The sequence below is a fragment of the Populus euphratica genome, unplaced genomic scaffold (genome assembly GCF_000495115.2).
Source record: "Populus euphratica unplaced genomic scaffold, PopEup_1.0 scaffold520.1, whole genome shotgun sequence".
Lineage (NCBI taxonomy): Eukaryota > Viridiplantae > Streptophyta > Magnoliopsida > Malpighiales > Salicaceae > Populus > Populus euphratica.
Genome location: NW_011500395.1, coordinates 125799 through 149241, shown reverse-complemented (window position 1 = coordinate 149241; position 23443 = coordinate 125799). Strand labels below are relative to the sequence as shown.

The following is a 23443-nucleotide window of genomic DNA, read 5'->3' as shown; positions in this document are numbered from 1 at the left end:
AATGTATTTTATACGTGATGAAATTATAGATAGTTTAATAGAACAATAAAAAAATATTTATATAAAGTATTATTTATTTTATGATGTAATAATAGTAATTAAATCTATAATATTTAAATTAAAACCTATCAATATATGTAATAGCCTCAATTTGAAAAGCATTCTTAACCAAACACATCAAATTATTTTTTTATTCAACCTCAATTTCAACTACAATTTTAACCAAATATATATAAATATCAAACAAACCTCAACCAAAATTACTTTTTATAAAATAATTTTTTTCAAATCACAATCACAAAAGCTGCTATAATACCAAACACAATTGTCAAACAAATATTACTACTTACTAGTATAATTATTATTTTACTCCTTTACAAGAAAAATAATTAAGTTGCTATTGAGATAAATTGTCATTTCCTCAAGGTATATATTTTTTTTATTATTAATTTTTTTCTATTTCATCCCCAGTCATTTGATTTTATTTTATTTTTATATCAAATTTTATCTTTATTCTTTTATTATTATTTTTCTATTATTTTTCTAATTAATTTTATTTTCAATTTCATTCATCATGCATTTGATTTCAAATTATTTTTATATTGATTTTAATATTTATTCTTTTAATTGTTATTTCTTTTGTTTTAGACCACTCTTTATTGCTTTTTTTTTTCTTCTAATTTCATCCCTTTGCATTTTGATGATTTAGATTTTACTTCATCATTTTTAGAATTTATCTTTTATAGGGTTAGTTTTAAACTCATGACTGGGGTCACAGGTTCTGAAGATTAACATTTGATTTTATTCTTCAATATTTGAATAACGAATAAAAAAAAAATTTTAATTTAGTGTTAAAGAATAAAATAAAAAAAAATCAATCTAAAAAACTTGTCAAAGTAAAACAAATAGCAATTCAAATAATACAGATCAAATCTGATATAAAAATAAAATAAAATTAAACACCAAGTGATGAAGTTGAAAAATAAATTTAATTAAGAAAAGAATTACAAACAAGAAAAATAGGAATCAAAAGAATAGAAACTAAATTTGAGAGATAAAAAAATAAAAGGGGGATGAAATTTAAAAAATAATTTCAATTTTATAAATCGTTTCAAATAAGAAAATAATAATCAAACTAAGAGGTATGAAATATGAACAAAAAAAACAAATTAAAGGGCTAGCTTGAGATCATAAAGTGTCACTCGTAGAAACTAAAGTGGAGAGAGAAATAAAACCAATAAAAAAAAATTCATCAATACCAAATTAGAGGTAATAACATCACACACATTCTCATAAAAGGGAGGGAATGTCAAGATGAATCTAATCGCATCGAGAAAACCTACTAGTGCTCGTCGAAAGCTATTAAAAATGCCACTCGAACACGACAAAAGTGTTTGGCGTGCTCGTTTTGTTATGTACACGCCAATTATTTTTTTTATTATTAATGTTTATACTTATTAAAGGCTAAATTGCTCCTAATTCAACATTAATAAAACAAAAAACCTGTAAAATAAACTCTGGATAATAGCTTTTTTTTTTTAATTTTTAAGGTTATTTGTGTCATTTAATTGTTCTAACTAAACGAAAAAGATTAAAATATTATCATTTTTTACCTTTTAAGAGTAGTTTAGTAATTTTACAATGTTAAGAAAAGAGAAAAGATCACTAATCGTTAGTCAATTACATGGCAAGTCATTCAAAAAGGCTGAATTATCCCTCATGCAAAGTCATCGAGTTGTTTTGGGATTAGAAAACGGCAATTACATTGCAGCGATTAACAGTAAATTAAGTGAATTTGCTCTCTGATTCAGCCTTTTGTTACACTACACATCAACTCTTTTACTGATGATGTTCGGCTCTGTATTAACCGACTTGTTTCTAGAAATAATAAATAAAAAAAGAAAAAAGACCCCTCTTGTATTTATGCATGTTCCATGAATTGCCAGCACAGGTTTCATCTGATCACCAGTGATTTTGTCGTGAATACCGTGGTTAGCTAGGGGCAATCATTTTGGCCAAAAGGAGGAGGATTTAAAAAAAATAAAAAACATTAACCTTTTTTTTTTTTATATGAAGGTCAACAGCATAAAAGCAATAATTTCCCAGCGGCTCTAGCTGTCTAATATTTTGTGATTGATTCTTTTAACCTAGTTTAGTCAATTCCAAGGAACCCACCGCCGTCCAGCACCAATAGGAATGGAAGAGGCGAAGGTGGCGAGGGATTAGGCATCCACCTGGAAGGAAGGACGGTGGGGGGCACCGCGTGTAATTGGCCTTCATAAAGAAAAAAAGTGGTGAAAAGGAATCGTAAAAGAGGACCACACTTCCTGGTTTTCTTTCGTTTTTTTTTTTTTTTTTTTTTTTTTTTTTTTTTTTTTTTGTTCTTGCGGAGAGTCATGTTGACTGACTCTTTCCCGATACTTTTCAAACAAGATTAGATTCTACTGACAGTCTGACACGCGTTCCATACACTCATTTCATTTCTTCCTCTTGTGAATCCCACGACTCCTCCATAAATTGAACACGAGGAGGTCTCTTCGTCAATAATAAACAAATAAATAATCTTCGTCAACATCCAAGAATAAAAATTTGATTCTTACCTCACATCCATAGTCATATGATCAATGCAATCGATCAAGGGTTAACTTTTATATTCTTTTAAAAATAATTTTTTATATTTTTAAATTATTTTGATATGTTTATATCAACAATAATTTTTTTAAAAAATAAAATTTTATTTTAATATATTTTTAGATAAAAAATACTTTAAAACTATTATTACTACATATTTTCTAAATAAACACAACCTCATTCTCTAATAATTACATTAAATAAGATTATCTTCCACTATCATATTTTAAAAATATTTTAAATTAAATTTATACTTCACACCCATATTCATATTCAATGCAAGACTAAAATTTTATTTTATTTTTATTTAAAATAATTATTTTAATACAATGATATTAAAAATAATTTTTTTAAATATATTTTTAAATAAAAGTATTTCAAAGAATTACATTAAACAAGATTATCTTGAGCTATTGTGTTTTAAAAGTGTTTTTTTAAATTAATTTTTTTTATATTTTTAAATGTTTGAATATATAGATATTAAAAATAATTTTTTAAAATATAAAAAATATTATTTTAATATATTTTAAAAAATAATTATTAGTCGCATTCCGTTCGTAAGCTGCGGAATATAAGATATTAATCTGAGATGGAGGGATTGAGTGTTTTTATATGAAAAATAAATAATCATGTTTTAAAATAAATAAATAAAAAGTTATAACTTCATCTACGTAATATATATATATATATGTAAGAAACGAAGGCCACGCGCTCAAATTGAATCAAGTGGCGCAGTGCTTGACGTACCTTTTCTGCTGGGTACAGCCAGCACTTCTCTGAAACGGATCCAACTGCTTCTACGCGTATTAACCGAGCGTGACTAACTTCTCCTCCTGTCTCTGAAACGTGAACAAATCTCCCTCAAGGCTCTAACTAAGAAACTAACGTAATAAATAAACTCGAAGAAAAGAGATTTCCTCTCTCTCTGTCTCTCTCTCTCGTTCGCCTTGGATTCGTGTCTTCTCTCATAAACCAATTCTCTTGATTTGGCTACATTGAAAAACCCTAGATTCCTCGCCCATTATCAACAGGTACTAAGTAACAACGTGCTCTCTCCCCACCCCCCTTTCCCTTTGCTTTCGAATTTTGGTTTTGATTGTTTGTTGTCTCAGATCCGTTACTGTTCTTTTGTTTTCTCAAAATTACGTGTTGATTTTTCCTGACTGAGAATTATTTAGCTCTTTTTCTCTATTTTAAAAAAATTTAGGACAATGTACGGACATCTACACACTATTTACTCTGCAATTCAGCCTTTTCGATAAGTTTAGTTTATAGTAATTTATTTTTTCTTCTGTTGTTTCTGCTTATGTGTTGAGTATTATTCAATGTGCTGAAAGTTTTTTTTTGTAATCTTCAAAGATACTATTGTTGTTGTTGTTGTTGTAGAGAGTGATAGCATTTTTCTTACAAAATTTGGTTTGCAAAGCAGTTGCTATACATTGGAATTTTTGGTTTTTTAGGTTAATGCAATTTATTTCGTTGCTTAAAAAAAATTGAGAAGGACTTAAAAAAAAAATTAAGTAAATTTAAAGTCATTTTGGTGTTTGAATTTATGGTGACAGGTAAGGCAGCTAAAATTAGTTTGCCGACCTGTTTAAAATGGACTTAGAGGATACATTCCTTGCTAAAGGTATGCTCTTTTATCCATTTCTATATACCAGTTGAGATCTCTATTTTTCCTTTCTATGCTCAGTTAAGAATCCAGCAGCTAGGAGCAGTGTCATGACTTACCCTTGCCATTTCTCATAGCGGTTGTGGGGATTCTTAATAGGTCTTTACTTTGATGATGACATTGTCTACTTGATTTGTCAATCAGATTGTACTCATTATTGGCTGATATTCCTGTTGATTTCTTTTATTGTGTTTTCATTCACCGGTAGCAAACCCTGTTGCCTACCCATTATTTTCAGTTGTTTGTTCACTGGGAAGGAGAAATAAAGTTTAATGTTTCTAAGCTGGATCCCCTTTGCTGATGCTGCTGCTTCTTGTTTTTCTGAGCCATAATATGATACTGTTTTCCAATTAGATATGTAGGGTTGTACGTATTGGAGTTAGTTTTTACCAAGAAACATGAATGCCACAACAAATTTATGTTAATGTGTTTCACACATTTCTTTCAATTCCTGTGGGCTGGGTTATGTATTGCTTCCAACTGCATGAAGAAATGGGTGATTCTGTGCAAGGTGGCTGGTAATCTATCTATTTGGTTTGGGAGACAGTTTTTGGGTTTTTTTTTTTTGGACTACAATGGATTCAGAAATATTGAGAAAATCTCTAGCCAAACCATTTTTGCTGGGTACAATTATGTTTTATTTCTCTGTTGCATCTTATAATTCAGAGCTATGACAGCCTTGTCAGGTGTTTCATTGTCTGACATTCAAAGGCATTTTAGGGCTCTTAATACTTAGTTCTCATTGTCTTGGTTTCATACTCTTTTATTTGAAGGATTAACTCGCTCCCCATTTTGCAATTCTATTCATGTGCAATGTTAACATAATTTTTCATCTGTAAAACAGTGGAGTGGTTATAATTAGCTGACAAAGAAGGTGAAGTTTAAAAGATATAGGCGGCTTTTTTTTGGTATGAAAGAGCATTGAGGTACGCAACAATTGTGGCATTTAGAAAAAATGCCTTGATAAAGGAGAGATTTAACTAATCGAAGGCACTAACAGTTGAAGAGATATTGAAAAAGTTAAAGTGGGCTTGAGCTATGAAGAAAGAAAGAACCATATTACCTGCCTTGTTAGTAAAACTTTATAAATATAGTTAGACAGCTTCTAACATGTTTATATGCATCAATCAGATGAGCTACTTACTATAAAAAATGTGTTCTATTTTCTGCTAAAACTCTGGTTTTTTTTTTTTTCTTTTCCTGGTTGGTTTGTTGTTCCTTTCCAGTTTCTGGTGTTCAAAGCCTTTCTTCCAGTGTGCAAAGCACCCCGGAAAAAAATGGCAATTCAGATGATGCTTCAAGAAGTCCAGAACTCCTTCAAGAGTTCCTAAAATCTGGTCCCAAAAAGGAACTTCTTAGAACTTGCTTGGATAAGGACAAGAAACAGACAGCTTCATCAAAAAGCAAAATGACAGAACTTATGAAGACAGGTAACAAAACTACCAAGAAGCTGGAAACCAAAAAAGCTTCTTCCAGTCCCAACAATCAAACTTCTTCTAAGAAGCAACAAAGAAAAGGGGAAAATCCTATGAGACTTGTACCTGCTTCTGAGCAGTCACCTGATTTTGGATGTTCAAACTCATGGATATGTAAAAATTCAGCTTGTAGAGCTGTTCTATCCATTGATGACACGTTTTGCAAGAGGTGCTCATGCTGTATTTGTCATTTATTTGATGACAATAAAGACCCTAGTCTCTGGTTGGTTTGCACATCTGAAAGTGGTCAGGGGGACTCCTGTGAGCTATCTTGTCATATTGAATGTGCCCTTCAACGTGAAAAGGTGGGGGTTGTTGACCTTGGCCAATTGATGCAGCTGGATGGTAGTTATTGTTGTGCATCTTGTGGTAAAGTTTCAGGGATTCTCGGGTAAGTAAATTCCAAGCTTGTTATGGTTTCTACATTCTTGAACAACTTGGTTTCAGTGAGCCATCTGATCAGTTATTCCAACTTTTGGTTGATGTCTTGAACTGCACAGATTTTTCTCCAGTGGTAGCTTTTAACAAATTTCTCCTATATCATTTAATGAAAAATTTGTGTGTTGTTAAAAAATATTTATTTATATGGAAGAAAGTGCTTCTTAATGTGCCTTTATTGCTGGGAAATGATTATAATGATATAGACTGGGTTTAGTGATCTAATGGCTTGTCAAGAGGGTAATTTTGCTGGTTCTGTTATAGACTATACCTGCCTGGAAGTGAAGTGGGAATGGTTTTGTATTACTGGAATAGTTTCTTATCCTTGGACTGATGTTTTGCTGTGATTTGATTAATACTGCCAGAAGTTGGAAGAAGCAGCTACTTATAGCAAAGGATGCTCGTCGACTTGATGTGCTCTGTTATAGGATATACTTGAGCTACAGGCTACTTGATGGGACTTCAAGGTTTAAAGAACTGCATGAAATTGTCAAGGATGCCAAGGCCAAACTTGAAATAGAAGTGGGTCCAGTAGATGGTGTTTCTGCCAAGATGGCACGTGGCATTGTCAGCAGACTCTCTGTTGCTGGTGATGTGCAGAAACTTTGCTCTCTTGCAATTGAAAAGGCAGATGAATGGCTCACAACCATCTCTAGTGCGAACCCAACTTGCAGAGGTTAGGGTTCATTATAGCATTCTCTATTGGTATCCTTATTGTTTGAAATTGTGATCTTGAAAACTTAAAATGGATAATCTAATGTTTGTCTTTTCCGCAGAGGATTCCCTTCCTGCTGCTTGCAGATTCTTATTTGAAGAAGTGAAGTCCTCATCTGTTGTAATTATTTTAATTGAATTGTCTATTGCATCATCTGCTGATATTAAGGGCTATAAACTATGGTATTGCAAGAGTAGAGAAGAGACACATGCAAAAGAACCTATTTGCATGTTTCCAAGATCTCAGAGGCGGATTTTGATCTCTAATCTACAGCCTTGTACAGAGTATACTTTTCGGATTGTTTCTTATACAGAGGCTGGTGACTTGGGTCACTCTGAAGCAAAGTGTTTTACCAAGAGCATAGAGATAATTCACAAAAATCCCAATCCTTCAGTTGCGAGGAATAGTAAGAAAGAGAATATCATCACTGGGGGATGTACTTCTAGCTACAACAGGGATTCTGAAACTGCAACTGGAGTTAATTCTTCTGGATTCAAGGTTCGTGATCTTGGAAAGATCCTCCATCTGGCTGGGGCTCAACAGCAAGGCTGCTTTGAAGGTTTCTGCAGTGCTGATACTGAAAAATGCTGTGGAGCAAGTAAACTGGTCAAGCTTCAAACTTCAGAAGATCCAGTGCCATCTGTTTCACATGGGCTAGACTTAAATGTTGTTTCCATGCCTGACTTGAATGAAGAGCTGACTCCTCCATTTGAGTCCTCCCGCGATGAGGATAATGGGTGCACTTTGGAGCAGGCCATTGAGGCAGATGATGATGCTGCTTCTCATGAGGTAGAGAAAAATGGTTTAGCGAGATCTCATGGTAGTGGTGACTCCCAGACCTGGATGCATGGGCCAAGTGGGGAAGTGCCTCCTGTTGATTCCCAGTTGTGCAGGAAAAGGGCTGCACAAGCAAATGAAGACTTGCATGACTGTGATAGCACGTTGATAAATGGATCACCATTCCATGTGTCCAGTGGTTCAGGTTACCTGGATGAGAATTTTGAGTACTGTGTGAAGACAATCCGGTGGTTGGAATGCGAGGGTCACATAAACCAGGAATTTAGATTGAAATTGCTGACATGGTTTAGCTTGAGATCAACAGAACAAGAACGTAGAGTGGTTAACACCTTCATCCAAACTTTGATTGATGATCCCAGTAGCTTGGCAGGACAGTTGGTTGATTCCTTTTCGGATATCATATCCAGCAAGAGGCCACGGAATGGTTTTTGCGGCAAGCTGTGGCATTAAATTAGGGCGGGTGATTCCAAGACACAGGATCGCCATTTGCTTCATGATTATTTTTTCAGTGCGATAAATTTCCTCTGATTGTTTTGCCGTTCTTTGTATAGGCATTTTTTTCTCAATCACTGTCTGGAGTGATTCATTTATATCACGGGCAAGTTTGTCCGGCTAAAAGATTGGTTGCTGATTGCGGAGACGGTTGCATTTTTATTGGAGGGCAAGGACAATGCATGGGAGGCCTTGTGTGGTGGAAGGCTTCATGCTGGGATTTGCCTGCCATCTTTTAAATTGTTCTAATTACATTCTCGGTACACTGTAGCTATGAAGGACATCTATCTCCTCGGATGCTGTTATTGTTATCTCTCCTTCTTTAAATCAGAGAAGGGTACACTAATTTATGGCGGATTTTATTTATAGTCTTGTAGTCTACGTTGAATTTTTCTGAAAGTTGTTAGTTGATTGGAAGTCAAGACTGGATTGCTCTTCCTCTTGCCCGAATCTTTATATAACGTGGCTGATCGATCTCCAAAATGATTGTTCCGTTTAGTCAGATGCCCATATCGAAGTTAAAATAGAAATTGATACACTGTGAAACACGTTGAAACAATAGTACTTTCTGACCTCGGAAGCATACCGCCGGAGCAGCTAGATTTATACGCATGGATCCGTAGGCAAATTGTGAAATGCTAGACCGGAAAGCTCAGGAGATTTATCGAGCGCAGTACAAATAAAGTGTTTTTTTTCCAATCTGCATATAAACCAACCATGGCCATCTATCCAATGCATTGACTCATTAAATTATATATTATGTTCTGGGCTTTTTTTATTGGCCCTTTGAGATTTTTTTTCTTCCTTTATTTATTTATTTATTATTTTTTGGGATTATTTTTTTTTTCATTACAGCATAGGTTTTTGTTGAATTTTTTTAATATTAAATTGATTATAAATTATTTTTTTATTTTTTATCATATAATAAAATATACAAATTAATTTAATCAAATAAAATTTATAATTTGAATCACAGGTTAATTTAGTGAGTTAACTAGAATGAAATTAATTATTTTTTTAATATTTTTTAATTTATCTAGTTAATAAAATTATATTAGAATAGCTTATACATAATTTAATTTAAAATTCAGATAAAATAAAGAATTTGGTCAAATTTTTAAATTTTAAATAAAAAATTCTGAAAATCTATTATTTTTTTTACATTTCAAAATTTCCAAATTAATTACCTTAATACGCCTCACTACATTCTGAATATGATGTATATATTTTTAATTTGTGCAAAATAAAAATAAAAAGAAAAGGCATAAAAACTTATAAATGTGCTCTTCAAATGAGAAAAGGATAAAAGAAGAGGCATAAAAAACATATAAATGTGCTCTTCAAATGAGAAAAGGAGAGTAGAATCTAAACTAATTTTGTGAATCCTAATTAGTTATTAAATTTAAAATTCTTGCTCAATAAAAATAAACTTTATAATGCTTGTGCGTGTTTAAACTCGTATGATTATGCTGTTTATATCCATCCATCCATCCGCATCATTAAGCCACGAGAACGTGAGGCTCAAAACGCCCACTCACTTCTTGCTTTCTGCTACACGAATCACTTCCTTCTCCCTCCCTTCCAATCCTCCCCACTCAAAATGCAACTTCTCTATGCTCCAACCTGCCATAACCTCTCCTTGCGAAGCTTACACACGCGACCAAAAGAAGGTAACGTAACACACTAACTTCAATCTTCGCTACTCCATTGAGATAATTTTCTTTTATAGTGTTTTTGAGGTAGCTTTTGAGTTCCAAGTTTGGATCGCCGTCTCTGTTGCAGGGCTGCTCTCATCTCTAGAGAAATGGCTTCATTTATCTGTTTACAATCAGCCTTGTAAACTACCACCTCGTAAATGCTTCTACCTAAAGAAAACCAGAGCTCTTAATTCTTCTGTTCAAGGTAATCTTTCTTTCTTTTATTATTATAATGTAGAGACTCCATTTTGTAAGCCATCGATCTTGATTTTTGCCCTTGTAGTCCAGTTTGCCTTCTTAATTCAGTACAGCGCTGGAGTTTGAAGTGTACTTCTTTATCTTGCTTAATGTTTTTGTAGTCATTTGCGTCGTCCTTTTTTTTTTTCTGGTATTATTTTTGGTTTATATCTAACACAATATTCCTTTGGGTGTTATGTAGCTGGCGGTTCCGCAGTATCAACAAGGAACGCTGAGAGTGATGTGCTGAAAGCCTTGTCTCAGATTATTGATCCAGACTTTGGAACTGATATTGTCTCTTGTGGTTTCGTGAAAGACCTCAATATTGATGAAGCTCAAGGAGAGGTTGATTCGAACACGAGATCCAAAGTTTCCTTGATACGCATAAAAAGTATAATGTCGTTGCTGAAACGTTTGCTATCTTACGTCAGGTTTCATTTCGGTTGGAGCTCACAACGCCAGCATGTCCAGTCAAAGACATGGTAAATGACACTATCATCACTCGTTGATAGTGAAAATGTGTGGATGACTTTTTGATGAGTAACAATCAAAATCCCATTTATTTTCTTCTTTGTAACTTCTGTCCCTAGTATTAATTGGTCTCCACGCACTTGATTCGGAAACTTTGTGTTTCCAGTGATCTTCTTTTGTTCTTTGATCCTATAGAAATCTTTTCAACTCTGTAGAGTCTTTGATAAGATCGTCAATGTAGATGGTTTGCAATTGTGGTGTAGTAAGTATGACAAGATTTGATTGCAACAGTTTGAGCAGAAGGCAAATGAGGTGGTGGCCTTGCTTCCATGGGTCAAGAATGTCAAAGTGACGATGTCAGCACAACCTGCCAGACCAGTTTATGCAGGGCAACTTCCCCAAGGGTTGCAGACAATTTCAAATATTATCGCAGTTTCAAGTTGCAAGGTAAGCTTCCTATAAACTTTGGCTGCTTTTCTTGCTTTGTATTTGATTATGTAAGGATTGGCTCTTTATTACTTCTGACAATTGCTAGAAGTTAATAAAGACTTGACTCTGACACCTCATGTGCCTCAAACATATTGGAATGATATTATATTGGGTACCCTGTTCATATATAGTACGTTACAATAACATTGTTTCTAAGTTTCGATTTTTTGTGCACAATCCTGAATACGAAGTGCTTTAGTTACTAAGAGATTGCATAATAAGTTTATCATTTCCCCTTGGTTTTTGATGGGAAAAGAAGAAATCATGCTTCACGGATCGTGCCATCTGCTGCGCCATGTTGTCTTTGGTTACCGAAACTAAAATTAATGTGTGCAATATCGTTTCTATGACTGTTATTTGTGAAAAGTTGTGCAGGGAGGCGTTGGGAAATCGACTGTAGCAGTAAATCTTGCATATACTTTGGCTGGTATGGGTGCTAGAGTAGGCATTTTTGATGCTGATGTCTATGGCCCAAGTTTACCGACAATGGTTTCCCCGGAAAACCGATTGCTGGAGATGGTAGTATTTTAGAAATGAACTCTTTTCTACAGCAATTTGATTATGCTGCAATTACAAATGCATAAGAACTTCTACAGAATCCGGAGAAGAGAACTATCATTCCAACTGAATACATGGGAGTCAAGTTGGTATCTTTTGGATTTGCTGGACAAGGGAGGGCAATAATGCGAGGTCCAATGGTTTCTGGGGTCATCAATCAACTACTGACCACCACTGAATGGTATGTTGTGGCTCTAAATAAAAGTCAGAACTTGTGTAGCAGAAATACAAATTAAAGGAGTTTGATAATATTGCTGTTTCAGATGTTTGTGGGTTTCAGTTCTACAGCAGTTCACATTTCGACTTTTCCCTATAAACTACTTTACGATTGAAATTACAAATTTAATTTTCAGTTCATTTTATTAATTTCACAGATTAACATCTTAAATATATCTCAATGCAGGGGAGAGCTGGATTACCTTGTTATTGACATGCCTCCAGGAACTGGTGATATACAGCTAACTTTATGCCAGGTTTTGCCACCCCCTCCCTCCCGGTTTCCATTTCTCTGTCTTTCTTTTTATTTACTTATTTATTTATTTATTGAGAAATGATGTGTGTTTGCACCTTCATGGCCCAACTGATATTACCCGTTGAATGTGCTTTAGCTTTTAATTGTTGTTGATGTGAGTTATAATTATCTATAGGCATATGTAGAAAGAAAAGGAAAAGACTGCTGAAATGTGCTTTTGCTAGGCATCTCCTATGCTTAATCTCGGCAATTCAGCTGAATAAAATATATTTTCAGGTAGTCCCATTAACTGCTGCTGTTATTGTTACCACACCCCAAAAGCTAGCATTCATCGATGTTGCCAAAGGAGTTCGCATGTTTTCAAAGCTTAAGGTTTGGCTCGTTTCTTCATTACAATCACTCTGGAATTGTTTTTCAACATGTACACACACACACACACACACACACACACACACACACACACACACACACACACACACACACACACACACACACACACACACACACACACACACACACACACACACACACACACACACACACACACACACTCACATACATGGAGGTAGAAATTATCTGCATGGAGATGAAAATACTCATGAACATATGTAAGAGAACTAAAAAATATGTATGTTACTTGTTACCTTTACATATTCAAGTTGTCTATTCAAGTGTACAGGTGCCATGCGTTGCTGTAGTAGAGAATATGTGCCACTTCGATGCCGATGGGAAACGCTATTACCCATTTGGTAGAGGTTCAGGTTCTCAGGCATGCTCATTATCCAAAAATCTAATTTTCTATTAATATGATATCAATGCGGATAATTCATTCATGATCAATAATGTTTAGCAGATGCAGATATTTCACTGTTTTCTTATTACATATTTGCAGGTTGTCCAGCAGTTTGGAATCCCTCATCTGTTTGATCTTCCGATTAGACCAACTGTACGCCCTATATAAGTGTTCTTATCGTTGGTTATGCTTGAAATCTACTTGGCTACATGCTTTAAACTTCTTTCTTGTAATCCTTTTAGATAGATTACTGGACTGGGATTACTTTCATATTGTGAACCTGCTAGGTTGCTGCACTCAGGGCTGAAATTCTCTTGTTTATCTCGGATAATTTCCCTTTCCCAAAAGTATTCTTAATTAGTTATGCTAGGCACTGTGACCTCTGTGCATCTAATTTTGGTTACAATCATTGAACAAATTCCGTCCTGCATGAGCAAGCCATAAGATCTTTACATACAAATTAGATAGTTTCAATGTCAGAGTGTTCGTGATTTTTAGTGCTTCACTTTAACTTCGTCATAGCCTTTTATTACTCCATTAGAAATTTAAAAACATATGCTAAAAATGATTAAGCAAACTATAATTTTTCACTTCATCATCTGTGCAGCTATCTGCTTCTGGAGATGGTGGGATGCCTGAAGTGGCGGCTGATCCTCAAGGTGAAGTGGCAAAAATATTTCAGAACCTTGGAATTTGTGTTGTGCAACAGTGTGCCAAGATTCGCCAACAAGGTACACTGAAAAATATTCTGTACTCTGGTGTTTTGGTACAAGAAAGCAAAAAAACTTTTGTACCAAAATTGAAATCTTAAGTATTTGGGAACTTTAATTTCGATACTTTCTTGCTGGAGATAAAATTCCTTTTATGTTATGTTCATTCTAGTGTCAACAGCTGTCACCTATGATAAATCAATCAAGGCAATTAAGGTGAAGGTGCCGGATTCAGAGGAAGAGTTCCTTTTGCATCCTGCAACAGTGAGACGGAATGATCGCTCTGCCCAAAGTGTGGTATGTTACTATGCAACTAATTCATCTTTTCCAGTTACGTAATACCATCTACGCCCACATTTACAACGATAACAGACTCGATGATGGTACATTGCCATTAAGAATAGAACAGCCATTATATTTTGAAACAAAGCTACCACTGGTATTTATTGAAAAAGACATCAGTGGAGCCAACGACTGCTTGGTTCAATGATAAAGACGTTAATTTTACTTGAGAAGATAGTAGATTTCATAACAAATTGCTTTGCTTTTGGTTAAAAGTAGTAGGTTTTTGCATTATTTTAAAAGAAAATCACCTTCTTTTTAAAGTAGCATGTGTTTTTGTTTCGAAGCAAAACAGATCTTAACCAAGCACTGGTTGTTTACCACAAGGTAAAAGCTACTTTAAAAATACAGCAACACCAAACAGGCACAAAGAGAACTGTCAAAAACAAGATAGCTTCATGCATCTGAGTGATGACTTTTTTTACTGCAACCATAATCTCTTCATGCTCCAAAACAAGCTGAAATTTTAGCTGTCAAATCAAAATCAAGAAAGTAACTCGTTCAATCCAAGAGTGTCTCGTTCATTGGAGCAAGACCAAGAAAACTTTTTTTTAAAAAATAGAGTGGAACTTCGGTGACATGGTTAGCCAAGACCAAGAAAACTTTTTTTAAAAAAATAGAGTGGAACTTCGGTGACATGATTTAATTGGAGAAGAACTAGAGTCCAAATCGTTGTTCCTTTTATTTCTTTTCCTTCACCCCTAGGTTTTTTTATACTGTGCATGTTCATTTGATAACATGATGTGATTGTGGAAGCAGTACTGTCCACAATAGGAGCAAAACTCAACGAGAATACTGGAAAACAGTAGAAAGCTATCTATTTTGATCCCCAAAATACAATGAAATTGGGAAAAGGCAGAGGAAAGGGGTGAAAGAAAACCAGACAAAAGAAATCAACAAAAACCAATGTCGATGAAGGAAAAAAGTAGTATTTCAACGTTCCAATTCAGATTGTCTAGGAAGCACTACATACAGTGATGATTTGATTATTTCTTATCTTGAAACTTGTCGCATAACACTCGCCAAGAAATGTGAGAACAGAAGTAAACAGGTTTCTGCTAAACAAAGTAGATAAAAGTCAAAAAGCTTGCAACTGGTGACTTGAAACACAAAGTAGTAGATTGAACGGAAAGTAGAAGGATCCTAATTCTATATCAGACAATTTGACTAATGATTAGAGTGCCAAAAAAAAACTCTAGCAAGAAGACTAGCCTTGAGAAAGTCTTATTATGGTCGAATTCAATTGTTATTATCATAAACTCACACATAATCTCAATATGTTGTTCTTCTGCTGTTTGCTGGCTGACTCCCTTGGCCCCGTCTTTTTCCCCTCCCTCTTTGAAATAGGATGAATGGACCGGGGAGCAAAAACTGCAATATGTTGATGTTCCAGAAGATATTGAACCTGAAGAAATTCGGCCTATGGGAAACTACGCTGTTGAAATAACATGGCCGGATGGATTTAGCCAGGTGACTTGATGTCCTCCATATCTTACTCGTTAAATAAATATTTCTATGGTAAACTATTATGATTGTTGCTGAATTATATGTTTCTGACAAGTGCTGTTACCACACAAGGCAAGTTCTCTCCTTTAGATTGTTGTATGATTTTTTGGATTCTTCTAGGGGTAGAATATTATCAAATTGCTACCTAAATATACATGGCCACGTTCAAATCCGTGATTATAAACCGTTCATGAATATGGCATCCTATATTCCTACTAACACAAGCCATATTTTGTAGTTGTCACCTCTCATCAGAACGGAGTAAGTTATGACTGCGTAGTGGGTGGTTCAATTGCCATGCTATAACCATTAACTTCGAGGAGAAAAAAGAAATCAAATGAACAGTTTTTTTTTCTATTCTGATAAGGGATGGGTCTATTTTAGTAACCACTTTAGCAAGGGCCCTTCTGTGTTCCAGTCTCTTGCTCAAATTGTCGTCATTTATTGCTCTTGATGTCATGCAGATTGCTCCGTATGATCACTTACAAACCATGGAACGATTGGTTGATGTTCCTGATCCGGCTCCAATTGGGGTATGTTAACACCTCTCTGTACATGCCAATTGTTTTCTACATAGCACCTTGTCGAAAAATTTATGAGGTTTGCATCCTCTGGGCTTCTGCAGGCATGATTTGGTTGGTGCAGTTGAATAAAGACTGCATGAACCAGAAAAGATAGAAAGAAAAAGAAGAAGAAGACAGCACCACAAATCTTCCTAAACTCAGTTACCCTCGGGTGAAATATCGTCCTGGAGCTGGTAGAAGCTCTCGAAGTGCATTGTCTCTGGCCTGTTTGCCTCACCCTCTCGAGTGATTCTCAGGGACAGTTGTACAGCCCAAATGTTGTAGTAGAAACACTATCAAAAGCATCCGATTCCAGTTAGATTTCCCTTTTATATCGTCAGTTTTGACTATATGAGTTGGCCTGGACGTGTTTCGTTTGCTTATCCGCTCTCCTTGGAACCATCTGTTTGTATATCAAAGAAATCAAGTCTGTTGAATGGTAAAACAACCATCTGCATTACAATACAACCACCAGGCGTCTTTATTAACAGAACCTAACGAGCGTGGCGTGCAGATGCTATGTTTCGACGTGGATTGAAACAGCAAAACGCCCTTCACAAAAAAATAATAATCAAATAAGCTAATATCTATGTAGTTTATTTGTTATTTTTTAATTGTGAGGAAACAATATTGTGTTTTTACAATTTTTATGTATAGTTAAATTACTTGATTGTATTTAAAAGTAAATAAATACTTAACTATGGTTGAGGAACTTGTTTTATATTTAGCTTTTTTAAATATACGATGTTATTACCATTAAAATCAAAATTCTTAAAACTTGAATATAAATATTTATTTGTTATTTTCTAATAGTTTTTCATAATAATTATTTGGTTCTAAAAACAAAGCGTGACTTTGATAAAAAATAAAAAAAGTCTTTGATTATATTTGTGGCTTTACCACCTTTAGGTGGCATATGCCACATAATCTAATAATAAAAAATAATCTAATGATCAAAATTATTATTTTATTGTTTCATTCAATTTTTTTCAGTGTTTTTTTTAAAAACAATTTAATTGGTTAATGAATCTCTGATTTGACATTAATTTGTTTTTTATTTTCTCACTTTTGAAATTTGTGCTTTGCCCTCCAAACTTGCACATAATCCATTTAAGTTTTTTTTCTTTAAATTTAGTCTCTTCTTTTTTATTCTTTTTATCTTTATTTTAATTAATTTCTAAAATTAGATTTTTTTTTCAATTTCATCCTTATTTAATTTTTTTAGTTTGTTATATTTTATTCTTATTATTTTTTTATTTTTTTATTTGAGATCTTTTTATTTATTTTTTTAATTTCACCCTCTATTTTTTTTAAATTTGATTTTTATTCTTTTTATTGTAATTTTTTGCTTTGATAATTTTTTTAGATTAATTTTTTTATAATTTTATTTTTCAACATTAAATTTGTTGAAAATTAAGTTTCTTGATTGACTCTAAGTCTTATATTTCATGAGTTATAATTTTAAAAGATTAAGTCACGTTTTAGAGACTCATTCGAGTTTGCTTAATTTTTTATATTATTAAATTTTTTTTTAGATTAATTTTTTTATAATTTTATTTTTCAACATTAAATTTGTTGAAAATTAAGTTTCTTGATTGACTCTAAGTCTTATATTTCATGAGTTATAATTTTAAAAGATTAAGTCACGTTTTAGAGACTCATTCGAGTTTGCTTAATTTTTTATATTATTAAATTAGAGTTGCTTTTTTATATTATTAAATTAAACAAACTTATTAAACCAAGTTGACTCAATTACCCAAGTTTCTGAATTTATTTATTTATTATACTTTTTTAGAAGTTCTATCATCACTTATACTTCTTTTGTTATGGCCCAAATCCGAGCACGTGATTGACATATAGGTTAAGACACTCTTACAACTACCTCATTTATGTTAAGCCTTAAACATGAATATAATTCTATCAAAACAAAGAGTTTAACGTAACAACATAAAGATAAAACACCATCTTGTATTACTAGAGAATACACACACAAAGTAGAAGGCTAACTTAGAACCCATTGTAATTGTAAAGCTTAAGCTACATACACTATAACAAAATATATTACAAATTAAATATCTAAAATGATAAAACCCACATAAAAAAGAAATGATAAAACCCGCATGAAAAAGAAATATTAGGCATACCAATTTATAGACAAAAACTTATTCTTAAAAAAATACACAAGATCAATTAGCATATAATGTAGACCTAAAAAAGTTAAAATGATGAGAGGATGTATTTTCCATAACTCGAAGAATAAATAATAAAAAATATACAAATAGAAATCCATTTATAGTGCAATTCATTCAATGAGGCTTTTCATACAAGTTAGTATTACTCCTAACTAGCGAGGCCTATGAGATTTGTAACAGATCCATGTGATGGTCTTTCACATAGGTTAGTATCACTCCTAACTAGCTAAGGTTAACAGATTTTTATTTTGTGCAAATAGACTAATATTGCCTTATTAGTATATGTATTTTGACATATATAACTCAACAAACTGTATTAGGATCATATAATTTGGATAGAATAGATAACCATTTAATCACAATTAATCCAAATATAATAGTATTCATTATTATTATTATTATTATTATTATTCTCATAAACATATTAGGTATTATTACTCATAATATATAACAATAATTAAATCAAGATAAATATGAACATTCATCAATCATATAGGAGTTGTATAGGACTTCTAAAATATTTAAACATATTTTATCATAAAATAACATCAATTCCCATTTCAAAAGAAAACCATGAAAAAATGAAAGTACACCACAAATAAACTCAATTTTCTATCAAAATCTATTTAAAAACTATTATTTATATCTAGGGACTAAAATATAATTTGTTTTCAAAATTTAAGGGCAAAATAATAATTTTAAAAAACTCAAGGACCAAACTTAAATTTTGCCATCTTTAACTTCTAAACAAATTTTCCATGATTCTAATATGATTCTTTCAATATAATTTTTAAATAATTCCCCATTTTCTTTCAAACATTGAAATTATTTAGGTTTTATACAAATACATCAATTAATCAAAATCAAATACTAATTATTCTTAATCTACCTCGATACATGTTCATATGCATATATTATATATATTACTACACATACACAAATTAATTAAACAAACCCCCTAATTATCATGATGAACCCTAACATTTTATTAAACTAATTGTAAAGGAATAAACTTGAAATAAGACAAAGAAACAACTAGAAAAGAATGAAAGAAACTTACTAAAAACATAAGAGTAACTTGCTTAATTAATTAACTTAGAGCTTGAATAAAAAGAATATGCAGAAAAATATAGAAAGACAGAGAAATAGCTCTTAGACAAAGAAGAAGAATTTAAAAAGTGAAAGTGTGTGAATAGATACTACACACATATATATACATGTTTTAGGCCAAACTTATAAGTCAACAAAGAAATAAAACCATTTGGAAAAATAACAAAGAAAAATAAATCAAATGGACTAAGACTTTAAAACAAAATGTTACGAGCCTTGTGTTTTTCTTTTTATGTTTGGAAAATTTTGACTCAGCCTATGGTATTGCACTGGCCACTAATATAGATTTACTTAAGTTATTTTTGAGTAATTTTTTAAACTTGAATTTTTTCCCCATCTTTGGCCTTTAATATTTGGTTCATTTTATTTGGGCTTCCTAATACATTTTGATATAAGTTCCATGATTTTATCACGATCTCATACCCTATATGATAAATTTTGCATGTTAACTATAGTTGGTCCGTTGATTCAATGTGTTATAGTTTCAATATGTTGTTTTTAAAAAAATATCATCCAACATGTCATTATTTAAGTATTTTGAATGTGTTTTAGCTGGCATGCATCAAATTTTTTGCTTTATAATGTCTTTATCTTTTTAAAGATTTTTAAAATTGATTTGATATGTGAATAACACGGGTCAAGAAATGAGTAAATACTATGAAAGGTAGCCACTTGACAAGGCCAAAATAAAAAGAAGCCTAACCAGGCTAAAAAATAAAGGAAAAGATAAAATAATGAAGGGAAAAAGAGAGAGAGAGAAAAGACCAGCTCAACCAACCTAAAAAAGAAAAAGAAAAATGAAAGGCCTAACCAGGCCCTAAAAAAAGAAAAGGGGGAGGGGAAGAAGAAATAAAAAGAGGAGAAAGAGAAAATAAACAGGGCCTAACTAGGCCAAAAAAAAAATAGAGAATGAGAGGGAGGATTAAAGAATAAAAAAAGCTTAACCAAGTTTAAGATTGTTGGCCTAACCGATCTAAAAACCCAAAAAGAAAAGGGAAGAAAAAGAAAGATAGAAAGAAGAAACAATCATAAAAATTAAAAATGAGAGAAAAAAGATAAAAGATTAATAGGTTGTTATAGTCATATAAGGATGATTTTAATGATATAGTCATATATGAGGATTATCCAAGTTGATAAGAAACTAACATCATGGAAGACACAAATCAGATGATAGAGAAAGGCTCATACGCCATCTAAAGACTATATATTAAACATGCAATGTTATGTGTAATGTGATATATATATATATATATATATAATAGACCTAACTTGTTCTCTTTTTAAATTTTAATTTTTTGGATCTCTAATGACTCTTTAACTCAATCATAATCATCAAATTAACTTTCTACTTTAATTTTTAGCTTGCATGTTTATTTCATTATGTCATTGGATTTATACCTTCACCCAATATCATTTGAGAGCACACATCTTAACTTTAGATTAGGAGGGGAAGTTATGATATCTTAGTGGCTTTTAACGTAGGTAAAACTCTAAAAATCATTAAACTATCTTCTAACTATTTACTTGGTAGTGGTTGGTATGCCGACCTGATACTAGTCACAACCTTTAATTCCAAACTTCTTATAGGCCTCATGTTAACCTATTATAGGCAATCACTGAGTAGTGATGGACCTTGTAACTAGGTAACAAACTTACCCTGATGCATGTAATAGTTAGGACTTTTTGTTATGGTTTCTTTTTATATTATCACCACTCCACATCTAATGTGTAATATGAATAATTACATATTTGTATATTTATCTAGTTTAGTTTGCAAATAAAATTTAGATCCCTGATAATCCAATTCCTTTTCAAAGTTTATAAAACAAACTCATGATGAAACACATTAAGCATAAAGAGACTAACCTTGTGATTTTAAGTGTAATGTTCTTTTTTATTCTAAGATATTTGTTTAATATAAAACTTTGGTGTGCTAGTGAAGGGTTCTAAATCTTCAACTCAAAATTATTGAGGTATTCTAGAAGCATTGTGAGGACTTGAATAAGGAAGTTTCTCAGCTCATAAGCGAGTTAGATCATGAACTTTGATCTTCCCTAATAAGAATCTAAGCATATTATCAAGTTATGCAAAAGATTTAACCTCCAAATCATGTTATATCCAATGCATTACATTGTTAGGCTCAAGTGTTGCAGATGTACCAAATGCTAACATAACTAGTACTTTAACTAAAACTTCAAGAATTCCATCTAAATTCTATAACTATTTGACAAGATGATAGAAATTACTCTGAGAAGCTAGGTATTTGATGTTAAGGCATTAAAAAATGGGACTTTTTGGATGCCAACAAGAAATGGTGGTAATGGTAGGTCATAAAACCAATCTTACTTGAATGCATTGATAAAAATAAAGTTTTTATATCATTGCAATATAGGATGGAAGCTACTTTCAAATAACTTTAATTCTACAATTAATGAACTCTGCCTTACAAAGTCATCTTAAGGTGATCTTGCAATAAAAAATTGTATATATACAACTAGTATGACATTATTTGCCTTTGGTCAAATCTTAAAGGGTCATACAACCATGACTTCTAAATTCGATACCATGCTTGAGGAGATTCTAGGAATAACTAGTGATATGCATGGTGTTTATTTTTTAGGAAAAAAGAATGTTGCATTGTATTGATTTCTCATGAAAGATCTTTTTAAGGCAAATTTGATTCTTCTTCCACTTGAGTTTTTATTATCAGAGGGTGTGATTGCTATAAAAGATTCTAAGAAATAGGCCTAGATAGAAGTATCACCAATTCATGGTCAAACCATCTATTGATTTACTACTTGAGAATTAAAAAAGGCTATTAAGATATCTAAGCTCTTTATAACATCATTGACATCATTTGTGTAATGACTACAATCACTGATTACAAGGCTTGCACAAACTACTAGTTTTTTTGTTGGCAATCTTCATAAAGCTCCTGAAGGATTAGTAAAAAGCCAAGATGTTAAGTCATAAATGTTCAATGAGATGATAATAGAAGGGATGTTGCCTTGTTAACTCTTTTTGTTATTGAAAATTTTCATTTTTAACGTTGTCTTTCTTAAACATGTTTTACATATGTTTTGGGATTTTATCACATCTTGTAACGAAGCATACTTTTTTTTGTGTCTTATTATTGTTTATAATCAAGAGATTTTTTTTTGTTATGAAAATGATATTTAACATTTTATTTTTGTTCTTGCTTGAATAAATATAATAACAAAAATGACTAAATTTTAGGGTGCATCGCTTAAACACTAAGAGGCAATCCTTATCCTTTTGAGACTTGGAAAGATTTACCCTTATAACTTTGCATGATTTTATGTCTCTATTGAAAACATTATGATCAAATTGGTTTTGTGAAAATTATTTGCTAAAATAATTTCAAAAAGTTAAACTTGCTTTTTATTTATTTTGGAAATAATTAGATATTTGCTCAAAATAATATTTTAGCATATGGCTTATAAGATGGCAAACAAATTAATTAATAAAGTAATTCTTATTCTAAGATGACTAATGAACCAAAATGAAAAGATATAAGACTTGTAAAAAACTTGTTGTCACCCACGTATTATATTTTTGGGTTATGTTTCAATTGCATGTATAATTGTACGTGGTGAATTCAATAATCATAGCTTGTGAAGCACATTTCTTTATAAGACTAAACTATCACATTAGAAGAAGTTCATATTTATTAGTTTTAATTATTTTTGCTTGAAATAAAGAAAAATCATCTTTATTATCCCTTTTATATATATAAAAAATATATTCATTATAGTCCCTTTTAACATGAGAACTTCCTTAATGAAAATCTTGATTGAAATTATAACCCATAATAGAGATAAGTGGAAGATTAATTGTTGAGATAAAGTCATTAGAAATCCAAAAAGAAACAAGAGTTAAGAAACTTCAATGCTAAAGACATACTTGAATCAAAAATAAAAATGACAAGTCAAAATCAAAGAAAAAATTCCCATCGAAACAATAAAAAAAAACAAGTCAAAGAAAAAAACAAGACTAAAAAAAACAATAAGTCAAACAAGTAACAATGATTTCTAATAATCTTAAAACATTTTCTAAGCCTA

The 23443-nt window shown here is 32.1% G+C and overlaps 2 protein-coding genes across 4 annotated transcripts; both read left to right on the top strand.

Annotated features, from left to right (window-relative positions):
• The first annotated feature begins 3437 nt into the window (after window positions 1–3437).
• On the top strand, window positions 3438–8704 carry VRN5 (Fibronectin type III domain-containing protein). 3 transcript variants are annotated; one of them, XM_011010915.1, is made up of 5 exons: window positions 3438–3662; window positions 4194–4261; window positions 5530–6169; window positions 6582–6892; window positions 6993–8704. In XM_011010915.1, exons 2-5 carry the CDS (start codon window positions 4231–4233, stop codon window positions 8177–8179), a joined length of 2169 nt encoding a protein of 722 aa, XP_011009217.1. In that variant the 5' UTR covers window positions 3438–3662; window positions 4194–4230; the 3' UTR covers window positions 8180–8704. The 3 variants fall into 3 exon arrangements, with proteins under 3 accessions (XP_011009217.1, XP_011009218.1, XP_011009219.1); XM_011010916.1 differs by lacking the exon at window positions 4194–4261; XM_011010917.1 differs by lacking the exons at window positions 3438–3662; window positions 4194–4261 and adding an exon at window positions 4274–4402.
• Window positions 8705–9714: 1010 nt separating this feature from the next.
• HCF101 (ATP binding protein) lies at window positions 9715–16584 on the top strand. Its single transcript, XM_011010914.1, has 16 exons — window positions 9715–9891; window positions 10004–10123; window positions 10358–10500; window positions 10587–10637; window positions 10918–11073; window positions 11491–11634; window positions 11712–11854; window positions 12077–12146; window positions 12422–12517; window positions 12825–12914; window positions 13038–13091; window positions 13546–13669; window positions 13821–13945; window positions 15338–15460; window positions 15961–16029; window positions 16122–16584. The coding sequence occupies exons 1-16, from the start codon at window positions 9822–9824 to the stop codon at window positions 16125–16127; spliced, it is 1584 nt and encodes a 527-aa protein (XP_011009216.1). The 5' UTR covers window positions 9715–9821; the 3' UTR covers window positions 16128–16584.
• Window positions 16585–23443: the final 6859 nt, after the last annotated feature.